The sequence below is a fragment of the Poecile atricapillus genome, chromosome 33, assembly GCF_030490865.1.
Source record: "Poecile atricapillus isolate bPoeAtr1 chromosome 33, bPoeAtr1.hap1, whole genome shotgun sequence".
In the NCBI taxonomy this organism is placed as follows: domain Eukaryota; kingdom Metazoa; phylum Chordata; class Aves; order Passeriformes; family Paridae; genus Poecile; species Poecile atricapillus.
This window is the reverse complement of record NC_081281.1, coordinates 1,602,213-1,622,505: the sequence shown is the minus strand read 5'-3', so window position 1 is coordinate 1,622,505 and position 20,293 is coordinate 1,602,213. Positions and strand designations below refer to the sequence as shown.

General features: G+C 62.5%; 1 protein-coding gene across 3 annotated transcripts; it reads right to left on the bottom strand.

Annotated features, from left to right (window-relative positions):
• Positions 1-518: 518 nt before the first annotated feature.
• Positions 519-14,625, bottom strand: B4GALT3 (beta-1,4-galactosyltransferase 3). Of its 3 annotated transcripts, none has more exons than XM_058860361.1 (6): positions 13,340-13,457; positions 11,230-11,465; positions 6,235-6,425; positions 4,792-4,914; positions 2,430-2,534; positions 519-968 (listed from the first exon to the last, which is right to left on the bottom strand). In XM_058860361.1, the coding sequence occupies exons 1-6, from the start codon at positions 13,440-13,442 to the stop codon at positions 569-571; spliced, it is 1,158 nt and encodes a 385-aa protein (XP_058716344.1). In that variant the 5' UTR covers positions 13,443-13,457; the 3' UTR covers positions 519-568. The 3 variants fall into 3 exon arrangements, with proteins under 3 accessions (XP_058716344.1, XP_058716345.1, XP_058716342.1); XM_058860362.1 differs by lacking the exon at positions 13,340-13,457 and adding an exon at positions 13,161-13,278; XM_058860359.1 differs by lacking the exon at positions 13,340-13,457 and adding an exon at positions 14,370-14,625 and having other exon boundaries at positions 526-968.
• Positions 14,626-20,293: the final 5,668 nt, after the last annotated feature.

Here is a 20,293-nt window from a genome sequence, read left to right as displayed (position 1 = left end):
GGACCCCCAAAAACACCCCAAAATCAGGGTGGGGGGGTCGGGGGGTTCAGGTGAGCCCCCCCAGAGTCCAGACCTGGGGTTGGGGGGGGTTTGGGGGTTCGGGTGAGCCCCCCCAGAGTCCAAACTGGGGTGGGGGCTTCAGGTGAGCCCCCCCAGAGTCCAAACCCAGTTTGGGGGGGTTGGGGGGTTCAGGTGAGCCCCCCCAGAGTCCAAACCCGGATTGGGGGGTCTCAGGGGGCTCCCCCCAGCCCCCCAATCCCAGTGGATGTTGGGGGGGTCTCAGGGGGGTCCCCCCAGCCCCCCCAGACCCGGTGGGTGTTTGGGGGGGTCTCAGGGGGGTCCCCCCCAGACCCAGTGGGTCTCAGGGGGGTCCCCCCAGCCCCCAGACCCGGTGGGTGTTGGGGGGGTCTCAGGAGAGCCCCCCCAGCCCCCCAGCCCCCCCAGACCCGGTGGATGTTTGGGGGGTCTCAGGGGGGTCCCCCCAGGCCCCCCAGCCCCCAATCCCGGTGTTGGGGGGGTCTCAGGAGGGTCCCCCCAGCCCCCAATCCCAGTGGATGTTGGGGGGGTCTCAGGGGGGTCCCCGTGCCACGCTCTGGTTGCCCCCCGTGGCTCGGGCGGGCGCGGCGCTGCCGTTGGTGACGCGCGGTGACAGCGCCGGTGACAGCGCCGGTGACAGCGCCGGTGACAGCGCCGGTGACAACGCCGGTGACAATGCCAGGTCCTCCCGGGGGGGTTTGCGCAGCATCTCCTGCCGGAAGCGGGATGACGATGATGATGATGAGGATGATGAGGATGAGGAGGATGAGGAGGAGCCGTGGGGGGCGCGGGGGCCACCCCGGGGGTCCCGGCCGATGTCCACGGTCAGGTTTGTGTAGAGCGGGCGCAGCTCCTTGGCCAGCAGCGAATAACGGAGAGAATTCATCCCGTCCTGCGTCCACGAGCGCTGCGTGCGCACCAGCAGGTCAAACCTGGGGGGGACAGTGTCACCTGTGTCACCTGTGTCACCTGTGTCACCTGTGTCACCAGTGTCACCCTGTGTCACCCCCAGTGTCACCCAGTGTGCGCACCAGCAGGTCAAACCTGAGGGGGACAGTGTCACCCGGTGTCACCTGTGTCACCTGTTCTGTGTCACCTGTGTCACCCCCAGTGTCACCTGTGTCACCCCCAGTGTCACCTGTGTCACCTGTGTCACCCTGCGTGCGCACCAGCAGGTCAAACCTGACAGGGGACAGTGTCACCTGTGTCACCCTGTGTCACCCGGTGTCACCTGTGTCACCCTGTGTCACCTGTGTCACCCCCAGTGTCACCTGTGTCACCCTGTGACACCCGGTGTCATCGGTGTCACCTGTGTCACCTGTGTCACCCTGTGTCACCCCCAGTGTCACCCAGTGTCACCCGGTGTCACCCAGTGTGCGCACCAGCAGGTCAAACCTGGGGGGGACGGTGTCACCCAATGTCACCCGGTGTCACCTGTGTCACCCGGTGTCACCCTGCGTGCGCACCAGCAGGTCAAACCTGGGGGGGGGACAGTGTCACATGTGTCACCCCCAGTGTCACCTGTGTCACCTGTGTCACCTGTGTTACCTGTGTCACCTGTGTCACCCAGTGTGCGCACCAGCAGGTCAAACCTGGCAGGGACAGTGTCACCTGTGTCACCTGTGTCACCTGTGTCACCCAGTGTCACCTAGTGTCTCCAGTGTCCCCAATGTCCCCAATGTCCCCAGTGTCCCCAGCGTCCCCAGTGTCCCCAGTGTCCCCAGCAGTGTCCCCAATGTCCCCAGTGTCCCCAGTGTCCCCAATGTCCCCAATGTCCCCAATGTCCCCAGTGTCCCCAATGTCCCCAATGTCCCCAATGTCCCCAGTGTCCCCAGTGTCCCCAGTGTCCCCAGTGTCCCCATTGTCCCCAATGTCCCCAGTGTCCCCAGTGTCCCCAGTGTCCCCAATGTCCCCAATGTCCCCAATGTCCCCAGTGTCCCCAGTGTCCCCAATGTCCCCAATGTCCCCAATGTCCCCAGTGTCCCCAGTGTCCCCAGTGTCCCCAATGTCCCCAATGTCCCCAGTGTCCCCAGTGTCCCCAGTGTCCCCAATGTCCCCAATGTCCCCAATGTCCCCAGTGTCCCCAGCAGTGTCCCCAGCAGTGTCCCCAGTGCCCCCAGCAGTGTCCCCAGCAGTGTCCCCGATGTGTCCCCAGCAGTGTCCCCAGCAGTGTCCCCATGTCCCCAGCAGTGTCCCCAATGTCCCCAATGTCCCCAGCAATGTCCCCAGCAGTGTCCCCAGTGTCCCCAGTGTCCCCAGCAGTGTCCCCAATGTCCCCAGTGTCCCCAATGTCCCCAATGTCCCCAGCAGTGTCCCCAGCAGTGTCCCCAGCAGTGTCCCCAATGTCCCCAGCAGTGTCCCCAGTGTCCCCAATGTCCCCATGTCCCCGGTACCTGTGTGGGTTCTCCTCGTTGCCTTTGTCACTCTTGTGTTTCACCATTTTGTAGTGGCCGATGGAGACGGGCGGGCGCGAGATCTTCATCCCTGCCAGCCGCACCCTGAGGGGACACGGGGACACCGGGGGGGGACACAGAGAGGGGACAGCGGGGGACAGCGGGGACACCGAGAGGGGACACGGAGAGGGGACAGTGGGGGGGACAGCGGGGACACGGGGGACACCGAGAGGGGACACAGAGAGGGGACAGCGGGGACACGGGGGGACAGCGGGGACACGGGGGGACACCGAGAGGGGACAGCGGGGACACGGGGGGGACACGGAGAGGGGACAGCGGGGACACCGGGGACACGGAGAGGGGACAGCGGGGACACCAAGAGGGGACAGCGGGGACACGGGGGGGACATGGAGAGGGGACACAGGGGGGACACCGAGAGGGGACACCGGGGGGGACACAGAGAGGGGACAGCGGGGACACGGGGGGGACACGGAGAGGGGACAGTGGCGGTGGGTCACCAGGGACACCCCAGTGTCATCCCAGTGTCCCCCAGTGTCATCCCAGTGTCACCCAGTGTCACCCCAGTGTCACCGCAGTGTCACCCCAGTGTCACCCCAGTGTCTGCAGTGACGCCCCAGTGTCCCCAGTGTCACCTCAGTGTCCCCAGTGACACCCCAGTGACATCATCACAGGGGACACAAACATGGGGTCATGGTGTCAATTAAGGGGACCCCCAGGGTGACCCCAGTGTAACAGGACACCCCTCATGGCACTGTCACACCCCCCTGTGTCCCCATGGCACTGTCACACCCCCCATGTCCCCCCTGTCCCCCCAGGGCACTGTCACACCCCCCGGTGTCCCCCCTGGTGTCCCCATCTGGTGGCGATGTCATCATCCTCACCCCCCCATGGCACTGTCACACCCCCCATGTCCCCCCCCGTCCCCACTGTCCCCACCTGGTGGCGATGTCATCATCCTCGCCCCCCCAGCCCCATGGCACTGTCACACCCCCCATGGCACTGTCACACCCCCGTGTCCCCATTGTCCCCATTGTCCCCACCTGGTGGCGATGTCATCGTCCTCGCCCCCCCAGGGCACTGTCACACCCCCGGTGTCCCCCGTGTCCCCCCCATGTCCCCATTGTCCCCACCTGGTGGCGATGTCATCATCCTCGCCCCCCCAGCCCCATGGCACTGTCACACCCCCCATGGCACTGTCACCCCCCCGGTGTCCCCCCCATGTCCCCGGTGTCCCCATTGTCCCCACCTGGTGGCGATGTCATCGTCCTCGCCCCCCCAGCCCCATGGCACTGTCACACCCCCCATGTCCCCATTGTCCCCCCCGGTGTCCCCTGTGTGTCCCCACCTGGTGGCGATGTCATCGTCCTCGCCCCCCCAGCCCCAGCGCACTGTCACACCCCCCATGGCACTGTCACACCCCCCAGTGTCCCCCCCATGTCCCCAATGTCCCCACCTGGTGGCGATGTCATCGTCCTCGCCCCCCCAGCCCCATGGCACTGTCACACCCGTGTCCCCGGTGTCCCCAGGGCACTGTCACACCCCCCATGTCCCCAGTGTCCCCCCCCATGTCCCCATTGTCCCCATTGTCCCCACCTGGTGGCGATGTCATCGTCCTCGCCCCCCCAGCCCCAGCGCACTGTCACACCCCCCATGGCACTGTCCCCATTGTCCCCACTGTCCCCACCTGGTGGCGATGTCATCGTCCTCGCCCCCCCAGCCCCATGGCACTGTCACACCCCCGGTGTCCCCATGGCACTGTCACACCCCGTGTCCCCATTGTCCCCACCTGGTGGCGATGTCATCGTCCTCGCCCCCCCAGCCCCATGGCACTGTCACACCCCCGGTGTCCCCATGGCACTGTCACCCCCCTGGTGTCCCCATTGTCCCCAGTGTCCCCATTGTCCCCACCTGGTGGCGATGTCATCATCCTCGCCCCCCCAGCCCCCCATGGCACTGTCACCCCCCCGGTGTCCCCATTGTCCCCCCGATGTCCCCTGTGTGTCCCCACCTGGTGGCGATGTCATCGTCCTCGCCCCCCCAGCCCCATGGCACTGTCACACCCGTGTCCCCGGTGTCCCCAGGGCACTGTCACACCCCCCATGTCCCCAGTGTCCCCCCCCATGTCCCCATTGTCCCCATTGTCCCCACCTGGTGGCGATGTCATCGTCCTCGCCCCCCCAGCCCCAGCGCACTGTCACACCCCCCATGGCACTGTCCCCATTGTCCCCACTGTCCCCACCTGGTGGCGATGTCATCGTCCTCGCCCCCCCAGCCCCATGGCACTGTCACACCCCCGGTGTCCCCATGGCACTGTCACACCCCGTGTCCCCATTGTCCCCACCTGGTGGCGATGTCATCGTCCTCGCCCCCCCAGCCCCAGTACTCGTTGGGGAATCCGTTGATCTTCATGTACTGATCGGGGGTGAGCGCCGAGACCCCCCCGAAGTACTGCGGGTACGGCAGGCTGGGGACAAGGACAGTGTCACCTGTGTCACCACAGTGTCACCAGAGTGTCACCTGTGTCACTGAGACCCCCCCGAAGTACTGCGGGTACGGCAGGCTGGGGACAAGGGACAGCAGTGTCACCAGAGTGTCACCTGTGTCACCTGTGTCACTGAGACCCCCCCGAAATACTGCGGGTACGGCAGGCTGGGGACAAGGGACAGCAGTGTCACCAGAGTGTCACCTGTGTCACCACAGTGTCACCTGTGTCACTGAGACCCCCCCGAAGTACTGCGGGTACGGCAGGCTGGGGACAGGGGACAGCAGTGTCACCTGTGTCACCTGTGTCACCTGTGTGACCACAGTGTCACTGAGACCCCCCCGAAGTACTGCGGGTACGGCAGGCTGGGGACAAGGACAGTGTCACCAGAGTGTCACCTGTGTCACCAGAGTGTCACCTGTGTCACCAGAGTGTCACCTGTGTCACTGAGACCCCCCCGAAGTACTGCGGGTACGGCAGGCTGGGGACAGGGGACATCACAGTGTCACCAGAGTGTCACCTGTGTCACCTGTGTCACCACAGTGTCACCTGTGTCACTGAGACCCCCCCGAAATACTGCGGGTACGGCAGGCTGGGGACAAGGGACAGCAGTGTCACCAGGGCCACCAGAGTGTCACCAGAGTGTCACCTGTGTCACTGAGACCCCCCCGAAGTACTGCGGGTACGGCAGGCTGGGGACAAGGGACAGTGTCACCTGTGTCACCAGAGTGTCACCTGTGTCACCTGTGTCACCAGTGTGACCACAGTGTCACCACAGTGTCACCAGAGTGTCACCTGTGTCACTGAGACCCCCCCGAAATACTGCGGGTACGGCAGGCTGGGGACAGGGGACAGTGTCACCAGAGTGTCACCTGTGTCACCAGAGTGTCACCACAGTGTCACCAGAGTGTCACTGAGACCCCCCCGAAATACTGCGGGTACGGCAGGCTGGGGACAGGGGACACCGAGCCACCGTGTCACCAGAGTGTCCCCAGCTGTCCCCAGCACCCCCAGATGTCCCCAAACTGTCCCCAGGTGTCCCCAGCACCCCCAGCTGTCCCCAGATGTCCCCAGGTGTCCCCAGGTGAGGTTCAGGTGAGGTTCAGGTGTCCCCAGGTGTCCCCAGATGTCCCCAGGTGTCCCCAGATGTATCCCAGGTGTATCCCAGGTGTATCCCAGGTGTATCTCAGGTGTATCTCAGGTATCCCCAGGTGTCCCCAGCTGTCCCCAGGTGAGGTTCAGGTGTCCCCAGCACCCCCAGACTGTCCCCAGGTGTCCCCAGGTGTCCCCAGGTGTCCCCACCTGTAGCCGAATTTGTTCATGGCGACGGAGACGTGGCGGGGGCTGGCGGGGTCGCAGGTGTAGAGGTTGTGATCGTTCTCGGGGATCAGATCCACGTCGTGCAGGAACAGGCACTGCCACTCCTCGTCCTTCAGAGCCTCCTTCACACCCACGTTCAGCAGCTTGGCGCGGTTAAACGTCGAGTTCCCGGCCTGGGGGGACCCCAAAAACATCCTGGGGACCCCAAAAACATCCTGGGGACCCCAAAATATCCCGGGGAGACCCCAAAAACATCCTGGGATAACCCTAAAATCCATCTGGGAATCCTCAAATCCATCCCTGAACCCCCACGTTCAGCAGCTTGGCGCGGTTAAACGTCGAGTTCCCGGCCTGGGGACACCCCAAAAACATCCTGGGGACCCCAAAAACATCCTGGGGACCCCAAAATATCCCGGGGAGACCCCAAAAACATCCTGGGATAACCCTAAAATCCATCTGGGAATCCTCAAATCCATCCCTGAACCCCCACGTTCAGCAGCTTGGCGCGGTTAAACGTCGAGTTCCCGGCCTGGGGGGACCCCAAAAACATCCTGGGGACCCCAAAAACATCCTGGGGACCCCAAAAACATCCTGGGGACCCCAAAATATCCCGGGGAGAGCCCAAAAACATCCTGGGGATCCTCAAATCCATCCCTGAACCCCCACGTTCAGCAGCTTGGCGCGGTTAAACGTCGAGTTCCCGGCCTGGGGGGACCCCAAAAACATCCTGGGGACCCCAAAAACATCCTGGGGACCCCAAAAACATCCTGGGGACCCCAAAATATCCCAGGGAGAGCCCAAAAACATCCTGGGGACCCCAAAATATCCCAGGGAGAGCCCAAAAACATCCTGGGAATCCTCAAATCCATCTGGGGATCCTTAGATCCATCCCTGAACCCCCACGTTCAGCAGCTTGGCGCGGTTAAATGTGGAATTCCCGGCCTGGGGGGACCCCAAAAACATCCTGGGGACCCCAAAATATCCTGGGGACCCCAAAATATCCCGGGGAGAGCCCAAAACCTCCTGGGATAACCCTAAAACCTCCTGGGGATCCTCAAATCCATCCCTGAACCCCCACGTTCAGCAGCTTGGCGCGGTTAAACGTCGAGTTCCCGGCCTGGGGACACCCCAAAAACATCCTGGGGACCCCAAAAACATCCTGGGGACCCCAAAATATCCCAGGGAGAGCCCAAAATATCCCGGGGAGAGCCCAAAAACCTCCTGGGAATCCTCAAATCCATCCTAGGAACACTTTAATCCATCCCTGAACCCCCACGTTCAGCAGCTTGGCGCGGTTAAATGTGGAGTTCCCGGCCTGGGGGGACCCCAAAAATATCCTGGGGACCCCAAAATATCCTGGGGACCCCAAAACATCCTGGGGACCCCAAAATATCCCAGGGAGAGCCCAAAATATCCCGGGGAGAGCCCAAAATATCCTGGGGAGATCCCAAAAACATCCTGGAGACCCCAAAATATCCGAGGGAGATCCCAAAATATCCCAGGGAGAGCCCAAAAACATCCTGGGGACCCCAAAAACATCCTGGGGACCCCAAAATATCCCGGGGACCCCAAAATATCCCGGGGAGAGCTCAAAAACATCCTGGGGACCCCAAAAACATCCTGGGGACCCCAAAATATCCCAGGAGACCCCAAAAACATCCTGGGGATCCTCAAATCCATCCCTGAACCCCCACGTTCAGCAGCTTGGCGCGGTTAAACGTCGAGTTCCCGGCCTGGGGACACCCCAAAAACATCCTGGGGACCCCAAAACATCTTGGGGACCCCAAAATATCCCAGGGACACCCCAAAAACATCCCAGGGACACCCCGAAATCCATCTGGGGATCCTCAAATCCATCCCTGAACCCCCACGTTCAGCAGCTTGGCGCGGTTAAATGTGGAATTCCCGGCCTGGGGACACCCCAAAAACATCCTGGGGACCCCAAAAACATCCTGGGGACCCCAAAATATCCCAGGGACACCCCAAAATATCCTGGGGAGAGCCCAAAAACATCCTGGGGACCCCAAAAACAGCCTGGGGATCCTCAAATCCATCCTAGGAACACTTTAATCCATCCCTGAACCCCCACGTTCAGCAGCTTGGCGCGGTTAAACATGGAGTTCCCGGCCTGGGGGGACCCCAAAAACATCCTGGGGACCCCAAAATATCCTGGGGACACCTCAAAAACATCCTGGGGACCCCAAAATATCCTGGGGACCCCAAAATATCCCGGGGAGAGCCCAAAAACATCCTGGGGATCCTCAAATCCATCCCTGAACCCCCACGTTCAGCAGCTTGGTGTGGTTAAAGGTGGAGTTCCCAGCCTGGGGACACCCCAAAAACATCCTGGGGACCCCAAAAACATCCTGGGGACCCCAAAAACATCCTGGGGACCCCAAAATATCCCGGGGAGATCCCAAAAACATCCTGGGGATCCTCAAATCCATCCTAGGAACACTTTAATCCATCCCTGAACCCCCACGTTCAGCAGCTTGGCGCGGTTAAAGGTGGAATTCCCGGCCTGGGGGGACCCCAAAAACATCCTGGGGACCCCAAAATATCCTGGGGACCCCAAAATATCCCGGGGACACCCCAAAAACATCCTGGGGACCCCAAAATATCCCAGGGAGAGCCCAAAACCTCCTGGGATAACCCTAAAACCTCCTGGGAATCCTCAAATCCATCCCTGAACCCCCACGTTCAGCAGCTTGGCGCGGTTAAACGTCGAGTTCCCGGCCTGGGGACACCCCAAAAACATCCTGGGGACCCCAAAATATCCCAGGGACACCCCAAAATATCCCGGGGACCCCAAAATATCCTGGGGACCCCAAAATATCCCAGGGAGAGCCCAAAAACATCCTGGGGACCCCAAAAACATCCTGGGGACCCCAAAATATCCTGGGGACCCCAAAATATCCCAGGGACACCCCAAAATATCCTGGGGACCCCAAAATATCCCAGGGACACCCCAAAATATCCCGGGGAGAGCCCAAAAACATCCTGGGGATCCTCAAATCCATCCCTGAACCCCCACGTTCAGCAGCTTGGCGCGGTTAAAGGTGGAGTTCCCGGCCTGGGGGGACCCCAAAAACATCCTGGGGACCCCAAAAACATCCTGGGGACCCCAAAATATCCCAGGGACACCCCAAAAACATCCTGGGGACCCCAAAATATCCCGGGGAGACCCCAAAATATCCCGAGGAGAGCCCAAAATATCCCAGGGAGAGCCCAAAAACATCCTGGGGACCCCAAAAACATCCTGGGGAGATCCCAAAATATCCTGGGGACCCCAAAATATCCTGGGGACCCCAAAAACCTCCTGGGATAACCCTAAAACCTCCTGGGGATCCTCAAATCCATCCCTGAACCCCCACGTTCAGCAGCTTGGCGCGGTTAAAGGTGGAGTTCCCGGCCTGGGGGGACCCCAAAAACATCCTGGGGACCCCAAAAACATCCTGGGGACCCCAAAATATCCCGGGGAGAGCCCAAAATATCCCGGGGAGAGCCCAAAAACATCCTGGGGACCCCAAAATATCCCGGGGAGAGCCCAAAAACATCCTGGGGATCCTCAAATCCATCCCTGAACCCCCACGTTCAGCAGCTTGGTGCGGTTAAAGGTGGAGTTCCCGGCCTGGGGACACCCCAAAAACATCCTGGGGACCCCAAAATATCCCAGGGAGAGCCCAAAAACATCCTGGGGACCCCAAAATATCCCGGGGACACCCCAAAACCTCCTGGGATAACCCTAAAACCTCCTGGGGACCCCAAAAACATCCTGGGGACCCCAAAATATCCCGGGGACACCCCAAAACCTCCTGGGATAACCCTAAAACCTCCTGGGGATCCTCAAATCCATCCCTGAACCCCCACGTTCAGCAGCTTGGTGTGGTTAAATGTGGAATTCCCGGCCTGGGGGGACCCCAAAAACATCCTGGGGACCCCAAAATATCCCAGGGACACCCCAAAATCCATCTGGGAATCTCCAAATCCATCCCTGAACCCCCACGTTCAGCAGCTTGGCGCGGTTAAACGTCGAGTTCCCGGCCTGGGGACACCCGAAAAACATCCTGGGGACCCCAAAATATCCTGGGGACCCCAAAAATACCTCAAACCCCCCTGAGAACCCCCCAAACCACCGCAAACCCCATTGATGACCCCCCAAACCCCCCTGAGAACACCTCAAACTCCCTGAGAACCCCTCAAACCCCGCTGAAGACCCCCCCAAACCCCCCAGGAACCCCCCAGGAACCCCCCAAACCCCCAGGAACCCCCCAGACCTCCCTGAGAACCCCTTGAGAACCCCCCCAAACCCTCTGAAGATGCCCCCAAACCCCCCTGAGAGCCCCCCCAAACCCCCTGAGAACCCTCTGAGAACCCCTCAAACCCCATTGAAGACCCCCCAAACCCCCCAGGGACCCCCCAAACACCCCTCAAACCCCCTTGAGGACCCCTCAAACCCTCCTGAGGTCCCCCTAAAACACCTCAAACCCCCCAGGAACCCCCCAAACCCCCTGAAAACCCCCTTGAAGACCCCCCAAACCCCATTGATGACCCCCCAAACCCCCCTGAGGAACCCCCAAAGCCCCTGAAGACCCCCCAGGAACCCCCCAGGAACCCTCCAGGGATCCCCCAGGAACCCCTCAAACCCCCCAGGGATGCCCCAAACCCCCTCAAACCCCCCAGGAACCCTCCAGGAACCCCCCAAACCCCCTGAGGACCCCTTGAGGACCCTCTAAAACACCTCAAAGCCCCCTGAGAACCCCCCAAACCCCCCAGGAACCACCCAGGAACCCCTCAGGAACCCCCCAGGGATCCCCTAAAGCCCCTGAGAACCCCCTCAGAGACCCCCAAACCCCCCAGGAATCCCCCAAACCCCCCAGGAATCCCCCAAACCCCCCAGGAACCCCTCAAACCCCATTGATGACCCCCCAAACCCCCTGAAGATCCCCCATGTCCCCCCATGTCCCCCCCACCCACCTGGTGCACCACGTAGACGCCGTAGTGCAGCTGCTGGCGCTGCAGGAAGGGGTGCAGGTGGTACAGGAGGTGGCCCAGGTGACTCTCCCGGTTCCGGTGGGGGATGATGATGGCGGTTCTGGACCGAGCCTCGCAGCGGGGGGGGCGGTACCGGCCCCCCGGCCCCACCCCCGGGTTCTTGGCCCGGATCTGCTCCAGGGTGGGGACCCGGGCGAAGGACACGGTCAGGGGACCCACTGCGGGGGAGGGGACACGGGGTGGCACCGGGGACTGGGGGGGACACGGCTCCCAGTGCCGAACTGGGACGGGTTTGTGTGTCCCCAGTGCCAAACTGGTGCCTCCCAGTGCCGAACTGGGGCTCCCAGTGCTGAACTGGGATGGGTTTGTGTCCTCCCAGTTCCAAATTGGGGCTCCCAGTGCTGAACTGGGACGGGTTTGTGTCCTCCCAGTTCCAAATTGGGGCTCCCAGTGCTGAACTGGGACGGGTTTGTGTCCTCCCAGTTCCAAATTGGGGCTCCCAGTGCCAAACTGGGATGGGTTTGGGGCTCCCAGTGCTGAACTGGGATGGGTTTGTGTCCTCCCAGTTCCAAATTGGGGCTCCCAGTGCTGAACTGGGATGGGTTTGGGGCTCCCAGTGCTGAACTGGGATGGGTTTGGGGCTCCCAGTGCCAAACTGGGATGGGTTTGTGTCCTCCCAGTTCCAAATTGGGGCTCCCAGTGCCGAACTGGGATGGGTTTGGGGCTCCCAGTGCTGAACTGGTCCCTCCCAGTGCCAAACTGGTCCCTCCCAGTCCCAAACTGGTCCCTCCCAGTGCTGAACTGGGATGGGTTTGGGGCTCCCAGTGCTGAACTGGTCCCTCCCAGTGCCAAACTGGTCCCTCCCAGTCCCAAACTGGTCCCTCCCAGTGCCAAACTGGGATGGGTTTGGGGCTCCCAGTGCTGAACTGGTCCCTCCCAGTGCTGAACTGGGATGGGTTTGGGGCTCCCAGTCCCAAACTGGGCTGTGTTTGTTCTCCCCAGTGCCAAACTGGGATGGCTTTGGGGGTCCCAGTTCCCATTCCTGGTTCCCGGTTCCCATTCCCGGTTCCCATTCCCAGTTCCCAGTTCCCATTCCCAGTTCCCATTCCCAGTTCCCATTCCCAGTTCCCAGTTCCCATTCCCAGTTCCCATTCCCAGTTCCCAGTTCCCATTCCCAGTTCCCAGTTCCCATTCCCAGTTCCCAGTTCCCGTACCGAGGAACGGTGATCTCTCGGGGCAGTACGGCAGTGGCCTGGCCGGGTTGGGTGTCCCGGTGTCACCGGTTCCCATTCCCAGTTCCCCCAGTTCCCATTCCCAGTTCCCATTCCCAGTTCCCATTCCCAGTTCCCAGTTCCCATTCCCAGTTCCCATTCCCAGTTCCCATTCCCAGTTCCCATTCCCAGTTCCCAGTTCCCATTCCCAGTTCCCAGTTCCCAGTTCCCATTCCCAGTTCCCATTCCCAGTTCCCAGTTCCCATTCCCAGTTCCCATTCCCAGTTCCCAGTTCCCATTCCCAGTTCCCATTCCCAGTTCCCAGTTCCCATTCCCAGTTCCCATTCCCAGTTCCCATTCCCAGTTCCCAGTTCCCATTCCCAGTTCCCATTCCCAGTTCCCATTCCCAGTTCCCATTCCCAGTTCCCAGTTCCCATTCCCAGTTCCCAGTTCCCAGTTCCCATTCCCAGTTCCCATTCCCAGTTCCCAGTTCCCATTCCCAGTTCCCATTCCCAGTTCCCAGTTCCCATTCCCAGTTCCCATTCCCAGTTCCCAGTTCCCATTCCCAGTTCCCATTCCCAGTTCCCATTCCCAGTTCCCATTCCCATTCCCAGTTCCCATTCCCAGTTCCCATTCCCAGTTCCCAGTTCCCGTTATCCCAGTTCTCCCAGTTCCCATTCCCAGTTCTCCCAGTTCCCGTACCCAGGAACGGTGATCTCTCGGGGCAGTACGGCAGTGGCCTGGCGGGGTCGGGTGTCCCGGTGTCACCGGTTCCCAGTTCCCAGTTCCCATTCCCAGTTCCCATTCCCAGTTCCCATTCCCAGTTCCCATTCCCAGTTCCCATTCCCAGTTCTCCCAGTTCCCATTCCCAGTTCCCGTACCGAGGAACGGTGATCTCTCGGGGCAGTACGGCAGTGGCCTGGCGGGGTCGGGTGTCCCGGTGTCACCGGTTCCCAGTTCCCATTCCCAGTTCCCAGTTCCCATTCCCAGTTCCCATTCCCAGTTCCCATTCCCAGTTCCCATTCCCAGTTCCCATTCCCAGTTCCCATTCCCAGTTCCCAGTTCCCATTCCCAGTTCCCATTCCCAGTTCCCATTCCCAGTTCCCAGTTCCCAGTTCCCATTCCCAGTTCCCATTCCCAGTTCCCATTCCCAGTTCCCAGTTCCCATTCCCAGTTCTCCCAGTTCCCGTACCCAGGAACGGTGATCTCTCTGGGCAGTACGGCAGTGGCCTGGCGGGGTCGGGTGTCCCGGTGTCACCGGTTCCCAGTTCCCATTCCCAGTTCCCATTCCCAGTTCCCATTCCCAGTTCCCATTCCCAGTTCCCAGTTCCCATTCCCAGTTCTCCCAGTTCCCGTACCCAGGAACGGTGATCTCTCAGGGCAGTACGGCAGTGGCCTGGCGGGGTCGGGTGTCCCGGTGTCACCGATTCCCATTCCCAGTTCCCATTCCCAGTTCCCATTCCCAGTTCCCATTCCCAGTTCCCATTCCCAGTTCCCATTCCCATTCCCAGTTCCCAGTTCCCAGTTCCCGTTATCCCAGTTCTCCCAGTTCCCGTACCGAGGAACGGTGATCTCTCGGGGCAGTACGGCAGTGGCCTGGCGGGGTCGGGTGTCCCAGTGTCACCGGTTCCCAGTTCCCATTCCCAGTTCCCGTTATCCCAGTTCCCAGTTCCCATTCCCAGTTCCCATTCCCAGTTCCCATTCCCAGTTCCCATTCCCAGTTCTCCCAGTTCCCATTCCCAGTTCTCCCAGTTCCCGTACCCAGGAACGGTGATCTCTCAGGGCAGTACGGCAGCGGCCTGGCGGGGTCGGGTGTCCCGGTGTCACCGGTACCCAGTTCCCATTCCCAGTTCCCATTCCCAGTTCTCCCAGTTCCCATTCCCGTTATCCCAGTTCTCCCAGTTCCCGTACCCAGGAACGGTGATCTCTCTGGGCAGTACGGCAGTGGCCTGGCGGGGTCGGGTGTCCCGGTGTCACCGGTACCGATCCGGCTGAGGTTGGCGTACACATCGTGTGTTCTGGAATAATCCACGGCGGGCCCGGAGCCGCGGCCCAGCAGCGCCGTCAGGTTCCGGAAGCCTCCGAGCGAGAAATAGGCCACGAAGGCGAGCTGGCAGGCGAGCAGCAGCGCCAGAGAGCACGGCCGCTCCGGGAGCCGCCGCAGCATCCCGGGAACCGGGAACGGACCGGGGGAACCGGGAATAGACCGGGGGAACCGGGAATGGACCGGGGGAACCGGGAATGGACCGGGAATAGACCGGGGGAACCGGGAATTGACCGGGAATTGACCGGGAATTGAGCAGGGGGAACCGGGAACGGACCGGGAATTGACCGGGGGGAACCGGGAATAGACCGGGAATTGACCGGGGGGAACCGGGAATTGACCGGGGGAACCGGGAATTGACCGGGAATTGACCGGGGGGAACCGGGAATGGACTGGGGAGAACCGGGAATAGACCGGGGGGAACCGGGAATGGACCGGGAATGGACTGGGAATGGACCGGGGGGAACCGGGAATGGACCGGGAATTGACTGGGGGGAACCGGGATTGACCGGGGGGAACCGGGAATTGACCGGGAATTGACCGGGAATTGACCGGGGGGAACTGGGAATAGACCAGGAATTGACCGGGAATTGACCAGGAACGGACCGGGGGGAACCGGAATAGACCGGGAATTGACCGGGGGGAACCGGGAATAGACCGGGGGGAACCGGGAATGGACGGGGGGAACCGGGAATTGACCGGGAATAGACCGGGAATGGACCGGGAATTGACCGGGAATAGACCGGGGGGAACCGGGAATTGACCGGGAATAGACCGGGGGGAACCGGGAACGGACCGGGGGAACCGGGATTGACTGGGGGGGAACCGGGATTGACCGGGGGGAACCGGAATAGACCGGGAATAGACCGGGGGGAACCGGGAATTGACCAGGGGGAACCGGGAATGGACCGGGGGGAACCAGGAATGGACCAGGGGGAACCGGGAATGGACCGGGGAGAACCGGGAACGGACCGGGAATAGACCGGGAATTGACCGGGAATAGACCGGGGGGAACCGGGAATTGACCGGGAATTGACCGGGAATTGACCGGGGGGAACCAAGAATTGACCGGGAATAGACCGGGAATGGACCAGGGGGAACCGGGAATAGACCGGGAATGGACCGGGGGGAACCGGGAATTGACCGGGAATGGACCGGGGGGAACCGGGAATAGACCGGGAATTGACCGGGAATGGACCGGGGGAACCGGGAATGGACCGGGAATGGACCGGGGGAACCGGGAATAGACCGGGAATTGACCGGGAATGGACCGGGGGAACCGGGAATGGACCGGGAATGGACCGGGGGAACCGGGAATAGACCGGGAATTGACCGGGAATGGACCGGGGGAACTGGGAATGGACCGGGAATGGACCGGGAATGGACCGGGGGGAACCGGGAATGGACCGGGAATGGACCGGGGGGAACCGGAATAGACCGGGGGGAACCACGAATTGACCGGGGGGAACCAGGAATTGACCGGGGGGAACCGGGAATGGACCAGGGGAACCGGGAATAGACTGGGGGGGAACCGGAATAAACCGGGAATTGACCGGGGGGAACCGGGAATGGACCGGGAATTGACCGGGGGGAACCGGGAATGGACCGGGGGGAACCGGGAACGGACCGGGGGGAACCAGAGATCACCAGGGGGAACCGAGATCACCGGGGGGACCAGGAATTGACCGGGGGGAACCGGGAATGGACCGGGGGGAACCGGGAATAGATCTGGTGGGACCAGGAACTGCCCGGTTTTACCGGGAATAGACCAAGTTTTAGCGGGAATTGACCTGGTTTACCAGGAGCTGACCGGATTTAGCGGGAAATGACCGGTGTTACCGGGAATTGACCTGGTGTTACCGGGAATCGATCCAGTGTTACCGGGAATTGCCCGGTTTTAGCGGGAATTGACCTGGTTTACCGGAACCGACCCGGTGTTACCGGGAATTGACCTGGTGTTACCGGGAGCTGCTCAAGGGGTACCAGGAAGCGCTCCGGTGTTACCGGGAACTGACCGGTGTTGCCAGGAATTGACCTGGTGTGACCGGGACTCAACCGGTGTTACCGGGAATTGACCTGGTGCTACCGGAACCGACCCGGTTTTAGCGGGAATTGACCCAGTCTTACCCGGAATGGACCCGGTTTTACCGGGAACTGCTCTGGTTTTACCGGGAACAGACCCGGTTATACAGGAACCGACCCGGTTTTACCCAGAACCGACCCGGTTATACCGGGAACCGACCCGGTTTGACCCAGAACCGACCCGGTTTGACCGGGAACAGACCCGGTTATACCCGGAACCGACCCGGTTTGACCCGGAACCGACCCGGTTATACCGGAACCGACCCGGTTTTACCGGGAACCGCCCCGGTTTTACCGGGAACCGACCCGGTTTGACCAGAACCGACCCGGTTTGACCCAGAACCGACCCGGTTTTACCCGGAACCGACCCGGTTATACCGGGAACAGACCCGGTTTGACCCAGAACCGACCCGGTTTTACCGGCACCGCCCCGGTTTTACCGGGAACAGACCCGGTTTGACCCAGAACCGACCCGGTTATACCGGGAACAGACCCGGTTTGACCCAGAACCGACCCGGTTATACCGGGAACAGACCCGGTTTGACCCGGAACCGACCCGGTTTGACCCGGAACCGCCCCGGTTTGACCCGGAACCACCCAAGGGGTACCGGGAACCGACCCGGTTTGACCCAGAACCGCCCCGTTTTTACCGGCACCGCCCCGGTTTTACCGGCACCGCCCCGGTTTTACCGGCACCGCCCCGTTTTTACCGGAACCGCCCCGTTTTTACCGGCACCGCCCCGGTTTTACCGCGGAGCCGCCGCAGGGTTACCGGGCAGGGTGACGGGGGTACCGGGCCGCATGGCGAGGGGACACCGGGAGGGTTCTGATAGGTTCGGTTCCGGTACCGGGGAAAGGCCGGGATCAGTTCGCTTTTTCGGTTCGGTACCGGGGAATGCTCGCTTTGGGCACCGCTCGCTCTCGGTATTTGCCCGGTTCCGGTTCCTGCTCGCTGCTCGCCCGGTTCTGATCCCGCTTCAAGCCCGGTCCGGTCCCGCTCCCCGCGTGCTGCCGGTACCTGCTCCCGGTCCTGTCCCCACCCGGTTCCGGTACCTGCCCGGGCCCGACCGGAGCTGCCGGGCCCGGTTCCGCCCTGCGGGCCGCCCCGCTTCTCCCTGTCCCGGTTCTCCCGGGCCCGGTCCCGGTCCCGGCCTGGGCCCGCCTCAGCCCCGCCCGCCCGCCGCCATCTTGCAGCGGAGGGCGCGGCGTGATGACGTCACGGGGGCGGGCCCGCCGCGGGGTCACGCGGGGGGCACCGGGAGGGTCCCTGAGGGGACCGGGGGGGGCTCTGAGGGGTCCCGGGAGCGCGGGGGGGGTCCCGGTGGCGCTCGGGGAGCCCCGGGAGGGGAGCGGGGCCCGGAATGACCCGGGAGAACCGCGGGAAACGGAGAGGGGGCGTGGCCTGTGGTGGCCCCGCCCAGGGGGGGCGTGGTCATGGCTGGCGCCGTCGCCATGGCAACCACGCCGAGCCGCCGCTGCTTCCGGGAATTGCTCCCGCCTTTTATGTGACGTCACCAGGGAAACGCGCTGTGATTGGTTCGCGGAGCGGTGGGCGGGGCCAGGATGCGGAGGGGCGTGTCCGCGCCACGTGTGGCGCTCAGGGCCACGTGACCCTGTCCCCAAGGGCTCTGTGACACCCCCGTGTCCCCACCCTGATCACGTGACCCTGTCCCCAAGGGCTCTGTGACACCCCCGTGTCCCCACCCCTGTCACGTGACCCTGTCCCCAAGGTCCCTGTGACACCCCCGTGTCCCCACCCCGGTCACGTGACCCTGTGACACCCCCGTGTGTCCCCAACCCGGTCACGTGACCCTGTCCCCAAGGGCTCTGTGACACCCCCGTGTGTCCCCAACCCTGTCACGTGACCCTGTGACACCCCCCCGTGTCCCCACCCGGTCACGTGACCCCGTGACACCCCCCGTGTCCCCACCCCTGTCACGTGACCCTGTCCCCAAGGTCCCTGTGACACCCCCGTGTCCCCAACCCTGTCACGTGACCCTGTGACACCCCCCGTGTCCCCACCCCTCTCACGTGACCCTGTCCCCAAGGTCCCTGTGACACCCCCCGTGTCCCCACCCTGGTCACGTGACCCTGTGACACCCCCGTGTCCCCACCCCTGTCACGTGACCCTGTGACACCCCCGTGTCCCCACCCCTGTCACGTGTCCCTGTCCCCAAGGTCCCTGTGTCCCCATGTCCTTGTGTCCTTCACGTCCTCGTGTCCCTCTGTCCCCATGTCCTCCATGTCCGTGTGTCCCTTTTTTCTCGTGTCCTTTGTGTCCCCGAGTCCCCCTGTCCTGTGTCCCCCTGTCCCCATGTCCCTGAGTTCATGGTGTCCATGTCCCTGTGTCCCCATGTCCCTGTGTCCCCATGTCCCTGTGTCCCCTGTCCCCACATCCTGCTGTCCCCCTGTCCCTATGTCCCCGTCCCTCTGTCCCCGTGTCCCCCTGTCCTGTGTCCCCCTGTCCCTGTGTCCCCCTGTCCCCCTGTCCCCCTGTCCCTGTGTCCCCGTGTCCCCATGTCCCTGTGTCCCCCTGTCCCTGTGTCCCCCTGTCCCTGTGTCCCTGTGTCCCCATGTCCCCCTGTCCTTCCTGTCCCCCTGTCCCTGTGTCCCCCTGTCCCCCTGTCCCTGTGTCCCCCTGTCCCCGTGTCCCCACATCCTCTGGGGTGCCACCACCACCACTGAGTCCATTGTCCCCTCCCCTGTCAGGATGATGGGGACACAGGGACAGGGGGACACGGGACAGGGGGACACAGGGACAGGGGGACAGGGGGACTTGGGGACACAAAGACGTGAGGACACAGGGACACAAAGGACACGAGAAAAAAGGGACACAGGGACATGGAGGACATGGGGACATGGAGGACATGGGGACACAGGGACATGGAGAACATGGAGGACATGAGGAAAAGGGGACAGAGGGACACAGGGACATGAAGGACACAGGGACACAGGGACAGGGGGACACAGGGACATGGGGACATGGGGACACAGGGACATGGGGACACAGGGACAGGGGGACACAGGGACAGGGGGACACAGGGACACGGGGACAGGGGGACACAGGGACAGGGGGACAGGGGGACACAGGGACATGGGGACACAGGACAGGGGGACACGGGGACATGGGGACACGGGGACAGGGGGACACAGGGACAGGGGGACACAGGGACATGGGGACACAAGGACAGGGGGACACGGGGACATGGGGACACGGGGACAGGGGGACATGGGGACATAGGGACAGGGGGACATGGGGACACGGGGACAGGGGGACACAGGGACAGGGGACACAGGGACAGGGGACACAAGGACAGGGGGACACAGGGACATGCCCACACCCATAATGGCGGCACCAGCGCCTTTTCCAGCTTTGGCGTCTCTGCGCATGCGCAACGCACCTGCCACACCCATCATGGCGGCACTAGCACATTATCCAGCCTTGGCGTTTCTGCGCATGCGCACAGAGTCTGCCACACCCATCATGGCGGCGCTCATAGCCGCCCCCACCTTTCCCAGCCACGCCCAAGCACACGATGGCGCCGCATCTGCCCCCACCCCACAAAGCGCCGCTCGCTCCCTCCTCCCTTCCCGCCCACAGCAGCGGCCAAAGACACCATGACGGCCACACCAACATGGCGGCACTCTCCGCCTCCCCTGCCCCGCAGCGCCGCTTTGCGCATGCGCAATAACAACAGGCTGAGGGTGC